Genomic DNA, 20,936 nt, shown 5'->3' with positions numbered 1-20,936 from the left:
AGAGTCAATGTGGAGACTATATACAGGGTGGTGCCGGTACAGAGTCAATGTGGAGGCTATATACAGGGTGTTACGGTACAGAGTCAATGTGGAGGCTATATACAGGAGGTACCGGTACAGAGTCAATGTGGAGGCTATATACAGGGTGTATCGGTACAGAGTCAATGTGGAGACTATATACAGGGTGGTGCTGGTACACAGTCAATGTGGAGGCTATATACAGGGTGTTACGGTACAGAGTCAATGTGGAGGCTATATACAGGGGGTACCGGTACAGAGTCAATGTGGAGGCTATATACAGGGTGTTACGGTACAGAGTCAATGTGGAGGCTATATACAGGGGGTACCGGTACAGAGTCAATGTGGAGGCTATATACAGGGTGTTACGGTACAGAGTCAATGTGGAGGCTATATACAGGGGGGTACCAGTACAGAGTCAATATGGAGGTTATATACAGGGGGGTACCAGTACAGAGTCAATGTGGAGGCTATAAACAGGGGGTACCAGTACAGAGTCAATGTGGAGGCTATATACAGGGTGTTACGGTACAGAGTCAATGTGGAGGCTATATACAGGGGGTACCAGTACAGAGTCAATGTGGAGGCTATAAACAGGGGGTACCGGTACAGAGTCAATGAGGAGGCTATATACAGGGTGTTACGGTACAGAGTCAATGTGGAGGCTATATACAGGGGGTACCGGTACAGAGTCAATGAGGAGGCTATATACAGGGTGTTACGGTACAGAGTCAATGTGGAGGCTATATACAGGGGGAACCAGTACAGAGTCAATGTGGAGGCTATATACAGGGGGTACTGGTACAGAGTCAATGTGGAGGATATATACAGGGTCTACCGGTACAGAGTCAATGTGGAGGCTATATACAGGGTGTATCGGTACAGAGTCAATGAGGAGACTATATACAGGGTGGTGCCGGTACAGAGTCAATGTGGAGGCTATATACAGGGGGGTACTGGTACAGAATGAATGTGGAGGCTATATACGGGGGGTACTGGTACAGAATCAATGTGGAGGCTATATACAGGAGGAACCAGTACAGAGTCAATGTGGAGGCTATATACAGGGGGTACTGGTACAGAGTCAATGTGGAGGCTATGTACAGGGGGTACTGGTACAGAGTCAATGTGGAGGCTATATACAGGGTGTTATGGTACAGAGTCAATATGGAGGCTATATACAGGGTGTTACGGTACAGAGTCAATGTGGAGGCTATATACAGGGTGTTACGGTACAGAGTCAATGTGGAGGCTATATACAGGGTGTTACGGTACAGAGTCAATGTGGAGGCTATATACAGGGTGTTACGGTACAGAGTCAATGTGGAGGCTATATACAGGGGGGTACCAGTACAGAGTCAATATGGAGGTTATATACAGGGGGGTACCAGTACACAGTCAATGTGGAGGCTATAAACAGGGGGTACCAGTACAGAGTCAATGTGGAGGCTATATACAGGGTGTTACGGTACAGAGTCAATGTGGAGGCTATATACAGGGTGTTACGGTACAGAGTCAATGTGGAGGCTATATACAGGGTGTTACGGTACAGAGTCAATGTGGAGGCTATATACAGGAGGTACCGGTACAGAGTCAATGTGGAGGCTATATACAGGGTGTATCGGTACAGAGTCAATGTGGAGACTATATACAGGGTGGTGCTGGTACACAGTCAATGTGGAGGCTATATACAGGGTGTTACGGTACAGAGTCAATGTGGAGGCTATATACAGGGGGTACCGGTACAGAGTCAATGTGGAGGCTATATACAGGGTGTTACGGTACAGAGTCAATGTGGAGGCTATATACAGGGGGGTACCAGTACAGAGTCAATATGGAGGTTATATACAGGGGGGTACCAGTACAGAGTCAATGTGGAGGCTATAAACAGGGGGTACCAGTACAGAGTCAATGTGGAGGCTATATACAGGGTGTTACGGTACAGAGTCAATGTGGAGGCTATATACAGGGGGTACCAGTACAGAGTCAATGTGGAGGCTATAAACAGGGGGTACCGGTACAGAGTCAATGAGGAGGCTATATACAGGGTGTTACGGTACAGAGTCAATGTGGAGGCTATATACAGGGGGTACCGGTACAGAGTCAATGAGGAGGCTATATACAGGGTGTTACGGTACAGAGTCAATGTGGAGGCTATATACAGGGGGAACCAGTACAGAGTCAATGTGGAGGCTATATACAGGGGGTACTGGTACAGAGTCAATGTGGAGGATATATACAGGGTCTACCGGTACAGAGTCAATGTGGAGGCTATATACAGGGTGTATCGGTACAGAGTCAATGAGGAGACTATATACAGGGTGGTGCCGGTACAGAGTCAATGTGGAGGCTATATACAGGGGGGTACTGGTACAGAATGAATGTGGAGGCTATATACGGGGGGTACTGGTACAGAATCAATGTGGAGGCTATATACAGGAGGAACCAGTACAGAGTCAATGTGGAGGCTATATACAGGGGGTACTGGTACAGAGTCAATGTGGAGGCTATGTACAGGGGGTACTGGTACAGAGTCAATGTGGAGGCTATATACAGGGTGTTATGGTACAGAGTCAATATGGAGGCTATATACAGGGTGTTACGGTACAGAGTCAATGTGGAGGCTATATACAGGGTGTTACGGTACAGAGTCAATGTGGAGGCTATATACAGGGTGTTACGGTACAGAGTCAATGTGGAGGCTATATACAGGGTGTTACGGTACAGAGTCAATGTGGAGGCTATATACAGGGGGGTACCAGTACAGAGTCAATATGGAGGTTATATACAGGGGGGTACCAGTACACAGTCAATGTGGAGGCTATAAACAGGGGGTACCAGTACAGAGTCAATGTGGAGGCTATATACAGGGTGTTACGGTACAGAGTCAATGTGGAGGCTATATACAGGGGGTACCAGTACAGAGTCAATGTGGAGGCTATATACAGGGGGTACCGGTACAGAGTCAATGAGGAGGCTATATACAGGGTGTTACGGTACAGAGTCAATGTGGAGGCTATATACAGGGTGTACCGGTACAGAGTCAATGTGGAGGCTATATACAGGGTGTTACGGTACAGAGTCAATGTGGAGGCTATATACAGGGGGGTACCAGTACAGAGTCAATGTGGAGGCTATAAACAGGGGGTACCAGTACAGAGTCAATGTGGAGGCTATATACAGGGTGTTACGGTACAGAGTCAATGTGGAGGCTATATACAGGGTGTACCAGTACAGAGTCAATGGGGAGGCTATAAACAGGGGGTACCGGTACAGAGTCAATGAGGAGGCTATATACAGGGTGTTACGGTACAGAGTCAATGTGGAGGCTATATACAGGGGGTACCGGTACAGAGTCAATGAGGAGGCTATATACAGGGTGTTACGGTACAGAGTCAATGTGGAGGCTATATACAGGGTGTACCGGTACAGAGTCAAATGTGGAGGCTATATACAGGGTGTTACGGTACAGAGTCAATGTGGAGGCTATATACAGGGTGTACCGGTACAGAGTCAATGTGGAGGATATATACAGGGTGTACCGGTACAGAGTCAATGTGGAGGCTATATACAGGGTGTATCGGTACAGAGTCAATGTGGAGACTATATACAGGGTGGTGCAGGTACAGAGTCAATGTGGAGGCTATATACAGGGTGTTACGGTACAGAGTCAATGTGGAGGCTATATACAGGGGGTACCGGTACAGAGTCAATGTGGAGGCTATGTACAGGGGGTACTGGTACAGAGTCAATGTGGAGGCTATATACAGGGTGTTACGGTACAGAGTCAATGTGGAGGCTATATACAGGGGGTACCAGTACGGAGTCAATGGGGAGGCTATAAACAGGGGGTACCGGTACAGAGTCAATGAGGAGGCTATATACAGGGTGTTACGGTACAGAGTCAATGTGGAGGCTATATACAGGGGGTACCGGTACAGAGTCAATGTGGAGGCTATATACAGGGTGTACCGGTACAGAGTTTATGTGTTGTGGATATATACAGGGTGTACCGGTACAGAGTCAATGTGGAGGCTATATACAGGGTGTATCGGTACAGAGTCAATGTGGAGACTATATACAGGGTGGTGCCGGTACAGAGTCAATGTGGAGGCTATATACAGGGTGTTACGGTACAGAGTCAATGTGGAGGCTATATACAGGAGGTACCGGTACAGAGTCAATGTGGAGGCTATATACAGGGTGTATCGGTACATAGTCAATGTGGAGACTATATACAGGGTGGTGCTGGTACACAGTCAATGTGGAGGCTATATACAGGGTGTTACGGTACAGAGTCAATGTGGAGGCTATATACAGGGGGTACCGGTACAGAGTCAATGAGGAGGCTATATACAGGGTGTTACGGTACAGAGTCAATGTGGAGGCTATATACAGGGTGTTACGGTACAGAGTCAATGTGGAGGCTATATACAGGGGGTACCAGTACGGAGTCAATGGGGAGGCTATAAACAGGGGGTACCGGTACAGAGTCAATGAGGAGGCTATATACAGGGTGTTACGGTACAGAGTCAATGTGGAGGCTATATACAGGGGGTACCGGTACAGAGTCAATGTGGAGGCTATATACAGGGTGTACCGGTACAGAGTTTATGTGTTGTGGATATATACAGGGTGTACCGGTACAGAGTCAATGTGGAGGCTATATACAGGGTGTATCGGTACAGAGTCAATGTGGAGACTATATACAGGGTGGTGCCGGTACAGAGTCAATGTGGAGGCTATATACAGGGTGTTACGGTACAGAGTCAATGTGGAGGCTATATACAGGAGGTACCGGTACAGAGTCAATGTGGAGGCTATATACAGGGTGTATCGGTACATAGTCAATGTGGAGACTATATACAGGGTGGTGCTGGTACACAGTCAATGTGGAGGCTATATACAGGGTGTTACGGTACAGAGTCAATGTGGAGGCTATATACAGGGGGTACCGGTACAGAGTCAATGTGGAGGCTATATACAGGGTGTTACGGTACAGAGTCAATGTGGAGGCTATATACAGGGTGTTACGGTACAGAGTCAATGTGGAGGCTATATACAGGGGGGTACCAGTACAGAGTGAATATGGAGGTTATATACAGGGGGGTACCAGTACAGAGTCAATGTGGAGGCTATAAACAGGGGGTACCAGTACAGAGTCAATGTGGAGGCTATATACAGGGTGTTACGGTACAGAGTCAATGTGGAGGCTATATACAGGGGGTACCAGTACAGAGTCAATGTGGAGGCTATAAACAGGGGGTACCGGTACAGAGTCAATGAGGAGGCTATATACAGGGTGTTACGGTACAGAGTCAATGTGGAGGCTATATACAGGGGGTACCGGTACAGAGTCAATGAGGAGGCTATATACAGGGTGTTACGGTACAGAGTCAATGTGGAGGCTATATACAGGGGGAACCAGTACAGAGTCAATGTGGAGGCTATATACAGGGGGTACTGGTACAGAGTCAATGTGGAGGCTATATACAGGGTGTACCGGTACAGAGTCAATGTGGAGGATATATACAGGGTGTACCGGTACAGAGTCAATGTGGAGGCTATATACAGGGTGTATCGGTACAGAGTCAATGAGGAGACTATATACAGGGTGGTGCCGGTACAGAGTCAATGTGGAGGCTATATACAGGGGGGTACTGGTACAGAATGAATGTGGAGGCTATATACGGGGGGTACTGGTACAGAATCAATGTGGAGGCTATATACGGGGGGTACTGGTACAGAATCAATGTGGAGGCTATATACAGGAGGAACCAGTACAGAGTCAATGTGGAGGCTATATACAGGGGGTACTGGTACAGAGTCAATGTGGAGGCTATGTATAGGGGGTACTGGTACAGAGTCAATGTGGAGGCTATATACAGGGTGTTATGGTACAGAGTCAATGTGGAGGCTATATACAGGGGGTACTGGTACAGAGTCAATGTGGAGGCTATATACAGGGTGTTACGGTACAGAGTCAATGTGGAGGCTATATACAGGGGGTACCGGTACAGAGTCAATGAGGAGGCTATATACAGGGTGTTACGGTACAGAGTCAATGTGGAGGCTATATACAGGGTGTTACGGTACAGAGTCAATGTGGAGGCTATATACAGGGGGTACCAGTACGGAGTCAATGGGGAGGCTATAAACAGGGGGTACCGGTACAGAGTCAATGAGGAGGCTATATACAGGGTGTTACGGTACAGAGTCAATGTGGAGGCTATATACAGGGGGTACCGGTACAGAGTCAATGTGGAGGCTATATACAGGGTGTACCGGTACAGAGTTTATGTGTTGTGGATATATACAGGGTGTACCGGTACAGAGTCAATGTGGAGGCTATATACAGGGTGTATCGGTACAGAGTCAATGTGGAGACTATATACAGGGTGGTGCCGGTACAGAGTCAATGTGGAGGCTATATACAGGGTGTTACGGTACAGAGTCAATGTGGAGGCTATATACAGGAGGTACCGGTACAGAGTCAATGTGGAGGCTATATACAGGGTGTATCGGTACATAGTCAATGTGGAGACTATATACAGGGTGGTGCTGGTACACAGTCAATGTGGAGGCTATATACAGGGTGTTACGGTACAGAGTCAATGTGGAGGCTATATACAGGGGGTACCGGTACAGAGTCAATGTGGAGGCTATATACAGGGTGTTACGGTACAGAGTCAATGTGGAGGCTATATACAGGGTGTTACGGTACAGAGTCAATGTGGAGGCTATATACAGGGGGGTACCAGTACAGAGTCAATATGGAGGTTATATACAGGGGGGTACCAGTACAGAGTCAATGTGGAGGCTATAAACAGGGGGTACCAGTACAGAGTCAATGTGGAGGCTATATACAGGGTGTTACGGTACAGAGTCAATGTGGAGGCTATATACAGGGGGTACCAGTACAGAGTCAATGTGGAGGCTATAAACAGGGGGTACCGGTACAGAGTCAATGAGGAGGCTATATACAGGGTGTTACGGTACAGAGTCAATGTGGAGGCTATATACAGGGGGTACCGGTACAGAGTCAATGAGGAGGCTATATACAGGGTGTTACGGTACAGAGTCAATGTGGAGGCTATATACAGGGGGAACCAGTACAGAGTCAATGTGGAGGCTATATACAGGGGGTACTGGTACAGAGTCAATGTGGAGGCTATATACAGGGTGTACCGGTACAGAGTCAATGTGGAGGATATATACAGGGTGTACCGGTACAGAGTCAATGTGGAGGCTATATACAGGGTGTATCGGTACAGAGTCAATGAGGAGACTATATACAGGGTGGTGCCGGTACAGAGTCAATGTGGAGGCTATATACAGGGGGGTACTGGTACAGAATGAATGTGGAGGCTATATACGGGGGGTACTGGTACAGAATCAATGTGGAGGCTATATACAGGAGGAACCAGTACAGAGTCAATGTGGAGGCTATATACAGGGGGTACTGGTACAGAGTCAATGTGGAGGCTATGTACAGGGGGTACTGGTACAGAGTCAATGTGGAGGCTATATACAGGGTGTTATGGTACAGAGTCAATATGGAGGCTATATACAGGGTGTTACGGTACAGAGTCAATGTGGAGGCTATATACAGGGTGTTACGGTACAGAGTCAATGTGGAGGCTATATACAGGGTGTTACGGTACAGAGTCAATGTGGAGGCTATATACAGGGTGTTACGGTACAGAGTCAATGTGGAGGCTATATACAGGGGGGTACCAGTACAGAGTCAATATGGAGGTTATATACAGGGGGGTACCAGTACACAGTCAATGTGGAGGCTATAAACAGGGGGTACCAGTACAGAGTCAATGTGGAGGCTATATACAGGGTGTTACGGTACAGAGTCAATGTGGAGGCTATATACAGGGGGTACCAGTACAGAGTCAATGTGGAGGCTATATACAGGGGGTACCGGTACAGAGTCAATGAGGAGGCTATATACAGGGTGTTACGGTACAGAGTCAATGTGGAGGCTATATACAGGGTGTACCGGTACAGAGTCAATGTGGAGGCTATATACAGGGTGTTACGGTACAGAGTCAATGTGGAGGCTATATACAGGGGGGTACCAGTACAGAGTCAATGTGGAGGCTATAAACAGGGGGTACCAGTACAGAGTCAATGTGGAGGCTATATACAGGGTGTTACGGTACAGAGTCAATGTGGAGGCTATATACAGGGGGTACCAGTACAGAGTCAATGGGGAGGCTATAAACAGGGGGTACCGGTACAGAGTCAATGAGGAGGCTATATACAGGGTGTTACGGTACAGAGTCAATGAGGAGGCTATATACAGGGGGTACCGGTACAGAGTCAATGTGGAGGCTATATACAGGGTGTTACGGTACAGAGTCAATGTGGAGGCTATATACAGGGTGTACCGGTACAGAGTCAATGTGGAGGCTATATACAGGGTGTTACGGTACAGAGTCAATGTGGAGGCTATATACAGGGTGTACCGGTACAGAGTCAATGTGGAGGATATATACAGGGTGTACCGGTACAGAGTCAATGTGGAGGCTATATACAGGGTGTTACGGTACAGAGTCAATGTGGAGGCTATATACAGGGTGGTACCAGTACAGAGTCAATGTGGAGGCTATATACAGGGTGGTGCCGGTACAGAGTCAATGTGGAGGCTATATACAGGGTGTTACGGTACAGAGTCAATGTGGAGGCTATATACAGGGGGTACCGGTACAGAGTCAATGTGGAGGCTATATACAGGGGGTACCAGTACAGAGTCAATGTGGAGGCTATAAACAGGGGGTACCGGTACAGAGTCAATGTGGAGGCTATATACAGGGTGTACCGGTACAGAGTCAATGTGGAGGCTATACACAGGGGGTACCGGTACAGAGTCAATGTGCGGGGGCACCGGTTAGTTGAGGTAATTGAGGTAATATGTACATGTAGGTAGAGTCATTAAAGTGACTATGCATAGATAATAACTGAGTAGAAGCAGTGTAGTTGAGGGGTCTGGGTAGTCCTTTGATTAGATGTTCAGGAGTCTTATGGCTTGGGGGTGGAAGCCTTTTGGACCTAGACTTGTTGCTCCGGTTCCGCTTGCTGTGCGGTAGCAGAGTGAACAGTCTATGACTCGGGTGGCTGGAGTCTTTGACAATTTTTAGGGCCTCCCTCTGACACCGCCTGGTAAAGAGGTTCTGGATGGCTGGAAGTTTGGCTCCGGTAATGTACCCGGGCCGTTTGCACTACCCTCTGTAGTGCCTTGCGGTCAGAGGCCGAGCAGTTGCCATTCCAGGCAGTGATGCAACCAGTCAGGATGCTCTCGATGGTGCAGCTGTCGAAACTTTTGAGGATCTGAGGACCCATGCCAAATCTTTTCAGTCTCCTGAGAGGGAATAGGCTTTGTTGTGCCCTCTTCACGACTGTCTTAGTGTGTTTGGACCATTGTTGGTGATGTGGACACCAAGGAACTTGAAGCTCTCAACCTGTTCCACTCGATGAGAATGGGGGCGTGCTCGGTCCTCTTTTTCCTGTAGTCCACAATCATCTCCTTTGTCTCGATCACGTTGAAGCAGAGGTTGTTGTTCTGGCACCACATGGCCAGGTCTCTGATCTCCTCCCTATAGGCTGGCTCATCTGCAAACTTGATGATGGTGTTGGAGTCGTACCTGGCCGTGCGGTCATGAGTGAACAGCGAGTACAGGAGGGAACTGAGCACGCACCCCTGAGGGGCCCCCGTGTTGAGGATCAGAGTGGCGGAAGCCCGCCAGGAAGTGCAGGATCCAGTTGCACAGGGAGGTGTTTAGTCCTAGGGTCCTTAATGTATGTGAGGAGCTTTTGAGGGCACTATGGTGTTGAACGCTGAGCTGTAGTCAATGAATAGCATTCTCACATAGGTGTTCCTTTTTTCCAGGTGGGAAAGGGTAGTGTGGAGTGCAATAGAGATTGCATCATCTGTGGATCTCTTGGTGCGGTATGCAAATTGGAGTGGGTCTAAGGTTTCTGGGATAATGGTGTTGATGTGAGACATGACCAGCCTTTCAAAGCACTTCATGGCTACAGACATGAGTGCTACGTGTTGGTAGTCATTTAGGTAGGTTACCTTAGTGTTCTTGGACACAGGGACTATGGTGGTCTGTTTGGAACATGTTGGTATTATAGACCCGGTCAGGGACTGGTTGAAAATGTCAGTGAAGACACTTGCCAGTTGGTCAGCGCATGCTCGGAGTACACGTCCTGGTAATCCGTCTGGCCCTGCGGCCATGTGAATGTTGACCTGTTAAAAGGTCTTAACTCACATAGGCTACGGAGAGTGTGATCACACAGTCGTCCGGAACAACTGGTGCTCTCATGCATGTTTCAGTGTTACTTGCCTCGAAGCGAGCGTACAGGTAATTTAGCTCGTCTGGTAGGTTCGTGAAAGTTTACAACACAGGTCGAAAGAAACATTTGAGATGACAGACAGTGACACATTCAAAACCACCTTGCACACTCTTGCCTTCATCTAGCTTATCTAGGGTGTAATCATTAGTCTAACATTTGCAAACGAGAGATTCTATTTGACAAATCCTTGTTTTGTTTGCTTCCATTTAAGAAACATTTTTCAACGGAATCGGTGGAATGAATACAAACCTGATCAAGCGTTAACACAGTTCACTTTCACAGCAGCCACGGTGTCTTCCTTCTCGCATCTATGCGCTCTCCTCCTCTCACCTATTCCCTTCACTTGAAGAATTCAATGCACAACACATCAGCTGTAGGTGACCAGGTGAAAAAAAAAAAATCCAAGCCAAACCATATCGTTCATAACCTTCATACCATAACCGCTACACACAGCCTGCACCATATTAGGTAAAGTAACATAATAGCTAATAGAACTAATGCGTTAGTGAACCCACTACAATCATGCAGTATAGTTACAGTGTACAGTCTGCAAGCAGTTTAGCACTTACACCGGTGGGCCCCGGTGGCAATAAATTAGTAAAACCCAAAGCTTACCTTGACTTGGAGGAATTCCAGTGTTGTGTTGGATAGTCATAGCCAGCTAGCTAACATAGCATCCCCCTGTTTGAGCAGAGTGTTTGAGTAGGCTAAACTAGCTAGATACATTTTGTAGCTAAGTAAGTGAAACTGAAAGTTTAAAAAAAACAATCTGGTCTTGCTTCTTCATTTGTAAAGAAATTAATTTGTTTAAAACTGTTCAACTATTGTCTTTCTCTCTCTTTGAGTCAATTACTCAGCACATTTTATGGACTGCGGCGCTAGCTAGCAATAGCTTATGCTTTCAGTACTAGATTCATTCTCTGATCCTTTGATTTGGTGAACAACATGTCAGTTCATGCTGCAATAATTTGTAAAATGTGTTATCTAAAATGTTTTATCTAAAAGGATAACTTTTTAAATGTTTCACAATTTGTATTTTTATGAAATTCACTGAGGACGATGCTCCTCCTCTTCCTCCTCTGAGTGTGTGTGTGTGTGTGTGTGTGTGTGTGTGTGTGTGTGTGTGTGTGTGTGTGTGTGTGTGTGTGTGTGTGTGTACAGTACCAGTCAAAAGTATATTTGGATTTGTTAACCACTTTTTTGGCTACTACATGATTCCATATGTGTTATTTTATTGTTTTGATGTCTTCACTATTATTCTACAATGTTGAAAATAGTAAAAAATAAAGAAAAACCCTAGAATGAGTAGGTGTTCTAGAACTTTTAACTGGTACTGTATCTCTGGGTGTTCTCTCTGTACCAAAGGTAGTGTTCTGTGATAAGATAACCTCCATCCATCTCCCTGCTGGCATTTCTTTGGTCTGTCACTCTGACTATGTCCTGTTTCTACTTCCTGCTTCCTGTTTGAATGTTGATTGACAGGAAGTCACTGCTCAGAACTTTTATGTTACAGGAAGTACTGCTTTGTCCAACACGATTACAACCTAGCCAAGTCTCTGCAAGGGCCACTCACTGATGATAAACTCATTTATAACGCTAGCAGACTTTCTGATTTCTGTTTTGCGTTTCTGTTTAAAAATAATTATATATTTTGTAATTCTTCTTCTCTCCTCTTGTTTTCCAGGATCGAAAAAGAAGACAAAAGTCATCAAGAATAACATAAACCCTGTCTGGAATGAGGTGTGTATTTATGAAATAAGGCCCGAGGAGGTGTGGTATATGGTCTGATATACCACGGCTTTCAGCCAATTAACATTTCAGGGCTCAAACCACCCGGTTTATAATATACAGCAGTGAATACTCTAATATACTGTAGTCTATCAGTAATAATTCATTTGCCTGTCTTCTCTCCCAGGGTTTTGAGTGGGACCTGAAGGGAATACCTTTGGATTCAGGAGCTGAGCTTCATTTGGTAGTCAAGGATCATGAGAAGATGGGAAGGAACAGGTACATTTAGGGTTTTATGTGTTTGTCTGTGTGTGTTTGAGCTTCATGTTTTGAAGATGGGAAGGAACAGTACAGTGGGAATGGTTTCTAGGTACAGTGAGTTCAGGAAATTACCTGGGAAGCTTCTAACCTTTTAATGAGGTAATTGGTAGCCTGGGATGTCAGTCTGTTTCGGATCTCTTGCCAGCTCCTCACCAAAAACATGTTTAGCTTGACAATGACAGCACGTTGGAGAGAGTCTACACAGATCTGGGACCAAGCTAGGTCATAGTGTTTTCTAGATAAATACAGTGCATTCGGAAATTATTCGGACCCCTTGACTTTCTACACATTTTGTTTTACGTTACAGCCTTATTCTAAAATGGATTAAATATTTTTCCCCCCCATCAATCTACATATAATACCCCATACAATACCCCATAATGTTATTAGAAATGTTTTGAAATTTATAAAAAATTACAAACGAAATACGTTATTTACATAAGTATTCTGACCCTTTGCTATGAGACTCGAAATTGATCTCAGATGCCTTCTGTTTCCATTGATCATCCTTGATGTTTCTACAACTTGGAGTCCACCTGCGGTAAATTCAATTGATTGGACATGATTTGGAAAGGCACACACCTGCCTATATAAGGTCCCACAGTTGATAGTGAATGTCAGAGCAAAAACCAAGCCATGAGGTCAAAATAATTGTCTGTTGAGATCCGAGACAGGATTGTGTCGAGTCACAGATCTGGGGAAGGGTACCAAAAAATGTCTGCAGCATTGAAGGTCCCCAAGAACACAGTGGCTTCCATCATTCTTAAATGGAAAAAGTTTGGAACCACCAAGACTCTTCCTAGAGCTGGTTGCTCGGCCAAACTGAGTAATCGGGGGAGAAGGGCCTTGGTCGGGGAGGTGACCAAGAACCTGATGGTCACTCTGACAGAGCTCCAGAGTTCCTCTGTGGAGATGGGAGAACCTTCCAGAAGGACAACCATCTCTGCAGCACTCCACCAATCCGGCCTTTATGGTAGAGTGGCCAGACGGAAGCCACTCCTCAGTAAAAGGCACATGACAGCCCACTTGGAGTTTGCCAAAAGTCACCAAAAGACTCTGACTGCTGAGAAACAAGATTCTCTGGTCTGATGAAACCAAGATTGAACTCTTTGGCCTGAATTCCATGTGTCATGTCTGGAGGAAACCTGGCACCATCTCTACGGTGAAGCATGGTGGTGGCAGCATCATGCTGTGGGGATGTTTTTCTGCGGCAGGGACTGGGAGACTAGTCAGGATCAGACTGGGGTGAAGGTTCACCTTCCAACAGGACAAAGACCCTAAGCACACAGCCAAGGCAACGCCGGAGGGGCTTCGGGACAAGTCTCTGAATGTCCTTGAGTAGCCCAGCCAGAGCCCAGACTTGAACCCGATCTAACATCTCTGGAGAGACCTGAAAATAGCTGTGCAGCGACACTCCCCATCCAACCTGACAGAGCTTGAGAGGATTTGCAGAGTGGGAGAAACTCCCGAAATACAAGTGTGCCAAGCTTGTAGCGTCATACCCAAGAAGACTTGAGGCTGTAATCGCTGCCAAAGGTGCTTCAACAAAGTACTGAGTAAATGGTCTGAATACTTATGTAAATGTTATATTTAATTTATAATACATCTGTAAAAATGTATAAAAACCTGTTTTTGCTTTGTCATTATGGGGTATTCTGTGGAGATACATGACTAAGTAAAAAAAAAAAAAAATCATTTTAGAATAAGCCTGTAACGTAACAAAATGTGGAAAAAGTCAAGGGGTCTGAATACTTTTCGAATGCCCTGTATATCACCACTCACATAATACAAATCCTTCCTCAGTTCCCAGAAAGGACAGCATCAGGAAAGTTTCCTCAGTTCCCAGAATAGACAGCATCAGGAAAGTTTCCTCAGTTCCCAGAAAGGACAGCATCAGGAAAGTTTCCTCAGTTCCCAGAAAGGACAGCATCAGGAAAGTTTCCTCAGTTCCCAGAAAGGACAGCATCAGGAAAGTTTCCTCAGTTCCCAGAAAGGACAGCATCAGGAAAGTTTCCTCAGTTCCCAGAATAGACAGCATTAGGGAAGTTTCCTCAGTTCCCAGAATAGACAGCATTAGGGAAGTTTCCTCAGTTCCCAGAATAGACAGCATCAGGAACGTTTCCTCAGTTCCCAGAAAGGACAGCATCAGGAAAGTTTCCTCAGTTCCCAGAAAGGACAGCATCAGGAAAGTTTCCTCAGTTCCCAGAAAGGACAGCATCAGGAAAGTTTCCTCAGTTCCCAGAAAGGACAGCATCAGGAAAGTTTCCTCAGTTCCCAGAATAGACAGCATTGGGAAAGTGTGTGTGTGTGTGTGTGAGTTGGGAAGTTATCGTTAGCTTTCATAGTGATTGATCATTCCTCCTGATAACAGCAGGAAAACACAGAAGGAATGCTCCATTGTGATATTGGACAGAAGGGAGGATTGACTGGTCTATTCCACTCAGAGACGGGGTTTGGGGGGGGGGGGGGGGGGGGGTTGGTCTCTCTGAGGAACTTCCCTTCTGACGTTTTTTGTTTGTTTGTTGGTACATTCTAATAAACGGACAAGCTAAGAGAATTCCAGAGAGGGGCAGATCTGTTTGGTGTGACAGATGACCATAGGAGTGTTCAATACATTGTGAACAGATTTGAGACCATGCTAGTGACCATGATACAGTGTATGACTAGTTACATGTAATTGTCACTGACCAGGTTCGAACACAGGATCTCCTGTTGCAAGGCTGTGTTAGCTCGCTGACCTAAAGCTTTATGCTTGGGCCCAGGATTCTAAGATGGTAAAAACAATTAGAGATCACAATGAAGTTTGAGCTGCAGAATCTACGGAATGTGACCTTGTTATCAGGGGCAACGCAGCCAGAGAGAGGGAGGAGTCACGTAAACATGGGACTTCCTGTTTACTCATCATGGTAACACTTCCTGGTCTGTACGGTGGCTCTGCCAATAGCAGTTAAAGTGCCTTCGTGGGTAACGTTGTGCTTGATACCATCTCTTGATTCCTTCACAGATCTGACGTTGCTGGATAGGTGTCAGCAATGTAGTATTATTGCCATATTGTTACATTTATTCAGTCCTCTTGATCTATAAACACTTCAAGGGTTTCGGTTGAAGTAGGTAACAGAGCCATGGTATCCACTTCTCTATGCCCCATATTGTTGATGTTGTTGTTGGGTGATTGTTTTACTTAACAACCCGTAACCTGTTTACTGCTGGTGTGAATTCATTAATGAACATGTTCTCTAAGGAAATTGCTAACGATGGAACACTCCCAGAACGCATTGTTTTTGTCCGAATCCCAAGGTGTACCGTTAGAATGTCGATCGGTGTTCCAATCACTAGTCAGGTTTCCATTGTCTTCCCGGGAACATTATGGCAGTGTTAGGATCGTCTCCAAGACAACGCTTGTTAATAGCTACTGAATAGCTGATTAGCTTCCCTGCTGCCTTAAAGTTTTGGACAATAGGGCCCAAGTCAACATAGGTCTTAAGGAGTCTAGACAATAGCGCCCAGCTATTGGACAGGTTGGAATAGGTTGGAATAACACCAGGCATGAGAGAATGAGCATTCTAACATTCTAGCATTCTCACACTCTCGCATTCTAACATTCTAGCATTCTAACAGTCTAACATTCTAGCATTCTCACACTCTCACATTGTAACATTGTAACATTCTAACATTCTAGCATTCTCACACTCACATTCTAACATTCTAGCATGCTCACATTCTACCATTCTAGCATTCTAACATTCTAGCATTCTAGCATTCTCACATTCTAGCATTCTAACATTCTAGCATTCTCACATTCTAACATTCTAGCATTCTCACATTCTAACATTCTAGCATTCTAACATTCTAGCATTCTAACATTCTAGCGTTCTAACATTCTAGCATTCTCACATTCTAACATTCTAGCGTTCTAACATTCTAGCGTTCTAATATTCTAGCATTCTCACATTCTAGCATTCTAACATTCTCACATTCTAGCATTCTCAAATTCTAACATTCTAACATTCTAACATTCTCACATTCTCACATTCTAACATTCTAACATTCTAGCATTCTAACATTCTCACATTCTAGCATTCTCACATTCTAGCATTCTAACATTCCAGCATTCTAACATTCTAACATTCTAGAATTCTAGCGTTCTAACATTCTAGCCTTCTAACATTCTAGCGTTCTAACATTCTCACATTCTAACATTCTAGCATTCTAACATTCTAGCATTCTAACATTCTAGCATTCTAACATTTTAACATTTTAACATTCTAGCATACTAGCATTCTAGCATTCTAACATTCTAACATTCTAACATTCTAGCATTCTAGCATTCTAGCATTCTAACATTCTAACATTTTAACATTCTAGCATTCTAACATTCTAGCATTCTAACATTCTAGCATTCTAACATTCTAGCATTCTCTCATTCTCACGTTCTTAGTGCATTAGCATTGCTTCCCTGTCTCCATATCACTGGCCACTAGGATCGCTAATGGCTATTGAATAACTGAATAGCTGAATAGACAGTTACCCTCTGGGATTTCCAGCTAGCCTCTTTATGGTTCTATATCTCAGAGTAGCTGTTGACTGTGGTTACAGATGAGAGAGGGGAAATGGATGGCTGATGTAATGTTTGCTATACTGTCCTCAGCTGTGTCTGTGTGAGTACAGGTGAGACAGGGAAGTGGCTGACTCATATCCTGTATTCTACTGCTCTGCCTTCCCTCTGTTCCACTCCTCTTCTGTGTCTGTCTGTCTGTCTGTCTGTCTGTCTGTCTGTCTGTCTGTCTGTCTGTCTGTCTGTCTGTCTGTCTGTCTGTCTGTCTGTCTGTCTGTCTGTCTGTCTGTCTGTCTGTCTGTCTGTCTGTCTGTCTGTCTGTCTGTCTGTCTGTCTGTCTGTCTGTCTGTCTGTCTGTCTGTCTGTCTGTCTGTCTGTCTGTCTGTCTGTTCACTACTAACCAGTGTATATTCTCTCTGTTGCTAGGTTCTTGGGGGAGAGTAGAGTGGCTCTCAGGGATATCCTCAACTCCCCTAACCTGGCTGCTAGCTTCACTGTGTCCCTACTGGACACCAAGAGGAACAATACTGGGGTGAGACACGCACACACACACGCAGTCACACACACACACACACACACACACACACACACACACACAAGCATTTTGCTGCACCTGCAAAATATGTGTATGCGACTAATAAAATTTGATTTGATTTGACCGCCTGGGTCATACTGCAGATGAAACGTAACGTTCTTATGTTTGGAACGTTTCTACTTGCTGTTTATATTCATTAACCCAAAACAGCCATTTCCTGTACGTTTCATCGTATAAACACACACCTTTATGATTCAGAGAGGTTGGGTTAAATGCGGAAGACACATTTCAGTCGAATGCATTTGTTGTACAACTGACCCAGCGGTAATCGCAATGCCATCGGGGGTACGCCAAATAGAAATAGACATAGATACGATAGATAGATAGATAGATAGATAGATAGATAGATAGATAGATAGATAGATAGATAGATACGATAGATAGATACAATAGATAGATACGATAGATAGATAAGATAGACAGACAGACAGACAGACAGACAGACAGACAGACAGACAGACAGATAGATAGATAGATAGATAGATAGATAGATAGATAGATAGATAGATAGATAGATAGATAGATAGATAGATAGATAGATAGATAGATAGATTCTCATACAAAAAGAAGACAAAAAAAATTGGGAAAAGTATTGACACGTTTTTTTTTTTTGAATTGAGAGACGAGCTTAAAGTTTTCTTTACTGACCATAACTTTCACTTGTCTGACCGCTTGCATGATGACGAGTTTCTCACACGACTGGCCTATCTGGGTGATGTTTTTTCTCGCCTGAATGATCTGAATCTAGGATTACAGGGACTCTCCGCAACTATATTCAATGTGTGCGACAAAATTGAGGCTATGATTAAGAAGTTGGAGCTCTTCTCTGTCTGCATTAACAAGGACAACACACAGGTCTTTCCATCATTTTATGATTTTTTTTGGTGTGCAAATTAACTCAAGTTTACGGACAATGTCAAATGTGATATAGCGAAGCACCTGAGTGAGTTGGGTGCGCAATTACACTGGTACTTTCCCAAAACAGATGACACAAACAACTGGATTCGTTATCCCTTTCATGCCCTGCCTCCCCACTTACCAAAATCTGAACAAGAGAGGCTCATTAAATTGCAACAAGCGGTTCTGTGATAATTTAATTTAATCAGAAGCCACGACCAAATTTCTGGATTGGGCGGCGCTCAGAGTATCCTGCCTTGGCAAATCGCGCTGTTAAGACACTGATGCCCTTTTCAACCATGTACCTATGTGAGAGTGGATTCTCGGCCCTCACTAGCATGAAAACTAAATACAGGCACAGACTGTGTGTAGAAAATGATTTAAGACTGAGACTCTCTCCAATACAACCCAACATTACAGAGATATGAGCATCCTTTCAAGCACACCCTTCTCATTAACCTGTGGGGAATTATTCAACATTTTTGATGAACGAATAAGGTTTTATATGTAAGATGGCTAAATAAAGAGCAAAATTATTGATTATTATTATATTATTATTTGTGCCCTGGTCCTATAAGAGCTCTTTGTCACTTCCCACGAGCCGGGTTGTGACAAAAACTCACACTCATTCTTACATTTAATAAATGTATCGTATAGTGTGTGTGTGTGGCAGGCTAACAATGATGGCAAAAAACAACATTTGAGAGTGCTGACCCTGGTGCTAGAGGGGGTACAGCAGGAGGGTGAATGTTTGAAGGGGTACGGGAGGAGGGTGAATGTTTGAAGGGGTACAGCTGGAGGGTGAATGTTTGAAGGGGTACGGGAGGAGGGTGAATGTTAGAAGGGGTACAGCAGGAGGGTGAATGTTAGAAGGGGTACAGCAGGAGGGTGAATGTTAGAAGGGGTACAGCAGGAGGGTGAATGTTTGAAGGGGTACAGCAGGAGGGTGAATGTTAGAAGGGGTACAGCAGGAGGGTGAATGTTTGAAGGGGTATGGGAGGAGGGTGAATGTTAGAAGGGGTACAGCAGGAGGGTGAATGTTTGAAGGGTTACAGCAGGAGGGTGAATGTTTGAAGGGGTACAGCAGGAGGGTGAATGTTTGAAGGGGTACAGCAGGAGGGTGAATGTTAGAAGGGGTACAGCAGGAGGGTGAATGTTTGAAGGGGTACAGCAGGAGGGTGAATGTTTGAAGGGGTACAGCAGGAGGGTGAATGTTTGAAGGGGTACAGCAGGAGGGTGAATGTTTGAAGGGGTACGGGACAATAATAAGTGTGGGAACCACTGCTCTATATCATTCGCACAGAATTAATTCAACCAACATTACCTTTATTTAGTGGCGGACATATTTTATCAGTAAATCAGTGTTCTTGGCTTTATTTCGAGTGTTCTTTTTGAGAAAACAATGGCAAACTATTTTCTGCCCGGGTGTGTATGTGTGTACCAGCCAAAAAGGTGTTTTTCTTCCTTCTCTGTAGCACCTCTCTCAGAATAGCTCACATCCTCAGGAAAACCTGTCTGTCTGTCTGTCTGTCTGTCTGTCTGTCTGGTCCAGGTACAGCCCCCAGGCACAGACAGACAGTTTCACAAACACCCTCAGGAACCCTCTCTTCTGTCTCAAATGGCAACCGATTCCCTATGGTCCCTGGTCAACAGTAGTCCACTACCCTGGTCTACAGTAGTCCACTACCCTGGTCAACAGTAGTCCACTACCCTGGTTAACAGTAGTCCACTACCCTATAGACCCTGGTCTACAGTAGTCCACTACCCTGGTCTACAGTAGTCCACTACCCTGGTCAACAGTAGTCCACTACCCTGGTCAACAGTAGTCCACTACCCTGGTCAACAGTAGTCCACTACCCTGGTTAACAGTAGTCCACTACCCTGGTTAACAGTAGTCCACTACCCTATAGACCCTGGTCTACAGTAGTCCACTACCCTATAGACCCTGGTCTACAGTAGTCCACTACCCTGGTTAACAGTAGTCCACTACCCTGGTTAACAGTAGTCCACTACCCTATAGACCCTGGTCTACAGTAGTCCACTACCCTATAGACCCTGGTCAACAGTAGTCCACTACCCTGGTCAACAGTAGTCCACTACCCTGGTCTACAGTAGTCCACTACCCTGGTCTACAGTAGTCCACTACCCTGGTCTACAGTAGTCCACTACCCTGGTCTACAGTAGTCCACTACCCTGGTCTACAGTAGTCCACTACCCTGGTCAACAGTAGTCCACTACCCTGGTCTACAGTAGTCCACTACCCTGGTCAACAGTAGTCCACTACCCTGGTCTACAGTAGTCCACTACCCTGGTCAACAGTAGTCCACTACCCTGGTCAACAGTAGTCCACTACCCTGGTCTACAGTAGTCCACTACCCTGGTCTACAGTAGTCCACTACCCTGGTCTACAGTAGTCCACTACCCTGGTCTACAGTAGTCCACTACCCTGGT

The 20,936-nt window shown here is 45.4% G+C and overlaps 1 protein-coding gene across 1 annotated transcript in view; it reads left to right on the top strand.

Moving 5' to 3' along the window:
• LOC145861706 (dysferlin-like) overlaps positions 1-20,936 on the top strand; it is a 182,712-nt gene that overhangs the window by 52,178 nt on the left and 109,598 nt on the right. The window contains 3 exon segments of the mRNA XM_082964598.1: positions 12,074-12,129; positions 12,305-12,396; positions 17,420-17,525. Of these exon segments, the coding sequence (XP_082820724.1) occupies positions 12,074-12,129; positions 12,305-12,396; positions 17,420-17,525 (254 nt within the window).

Source organism: Salmo salar, chromosome 18 (assembly GCF_965601325.2).
Source record: "Salmo salar chromosome 18, fSalSal1, whole genome shotgun sequence".
Taxonomy (NCBI): domain Eukaryota; kingdom Metazoa; phylum Chordata; class Actinopteri; order Salmoniformes; family Salmonidae; genus Salmo; species Salmo salar.
This window is presented reverse-complemented; position numbering and strand designations above follow the sequence as displayed.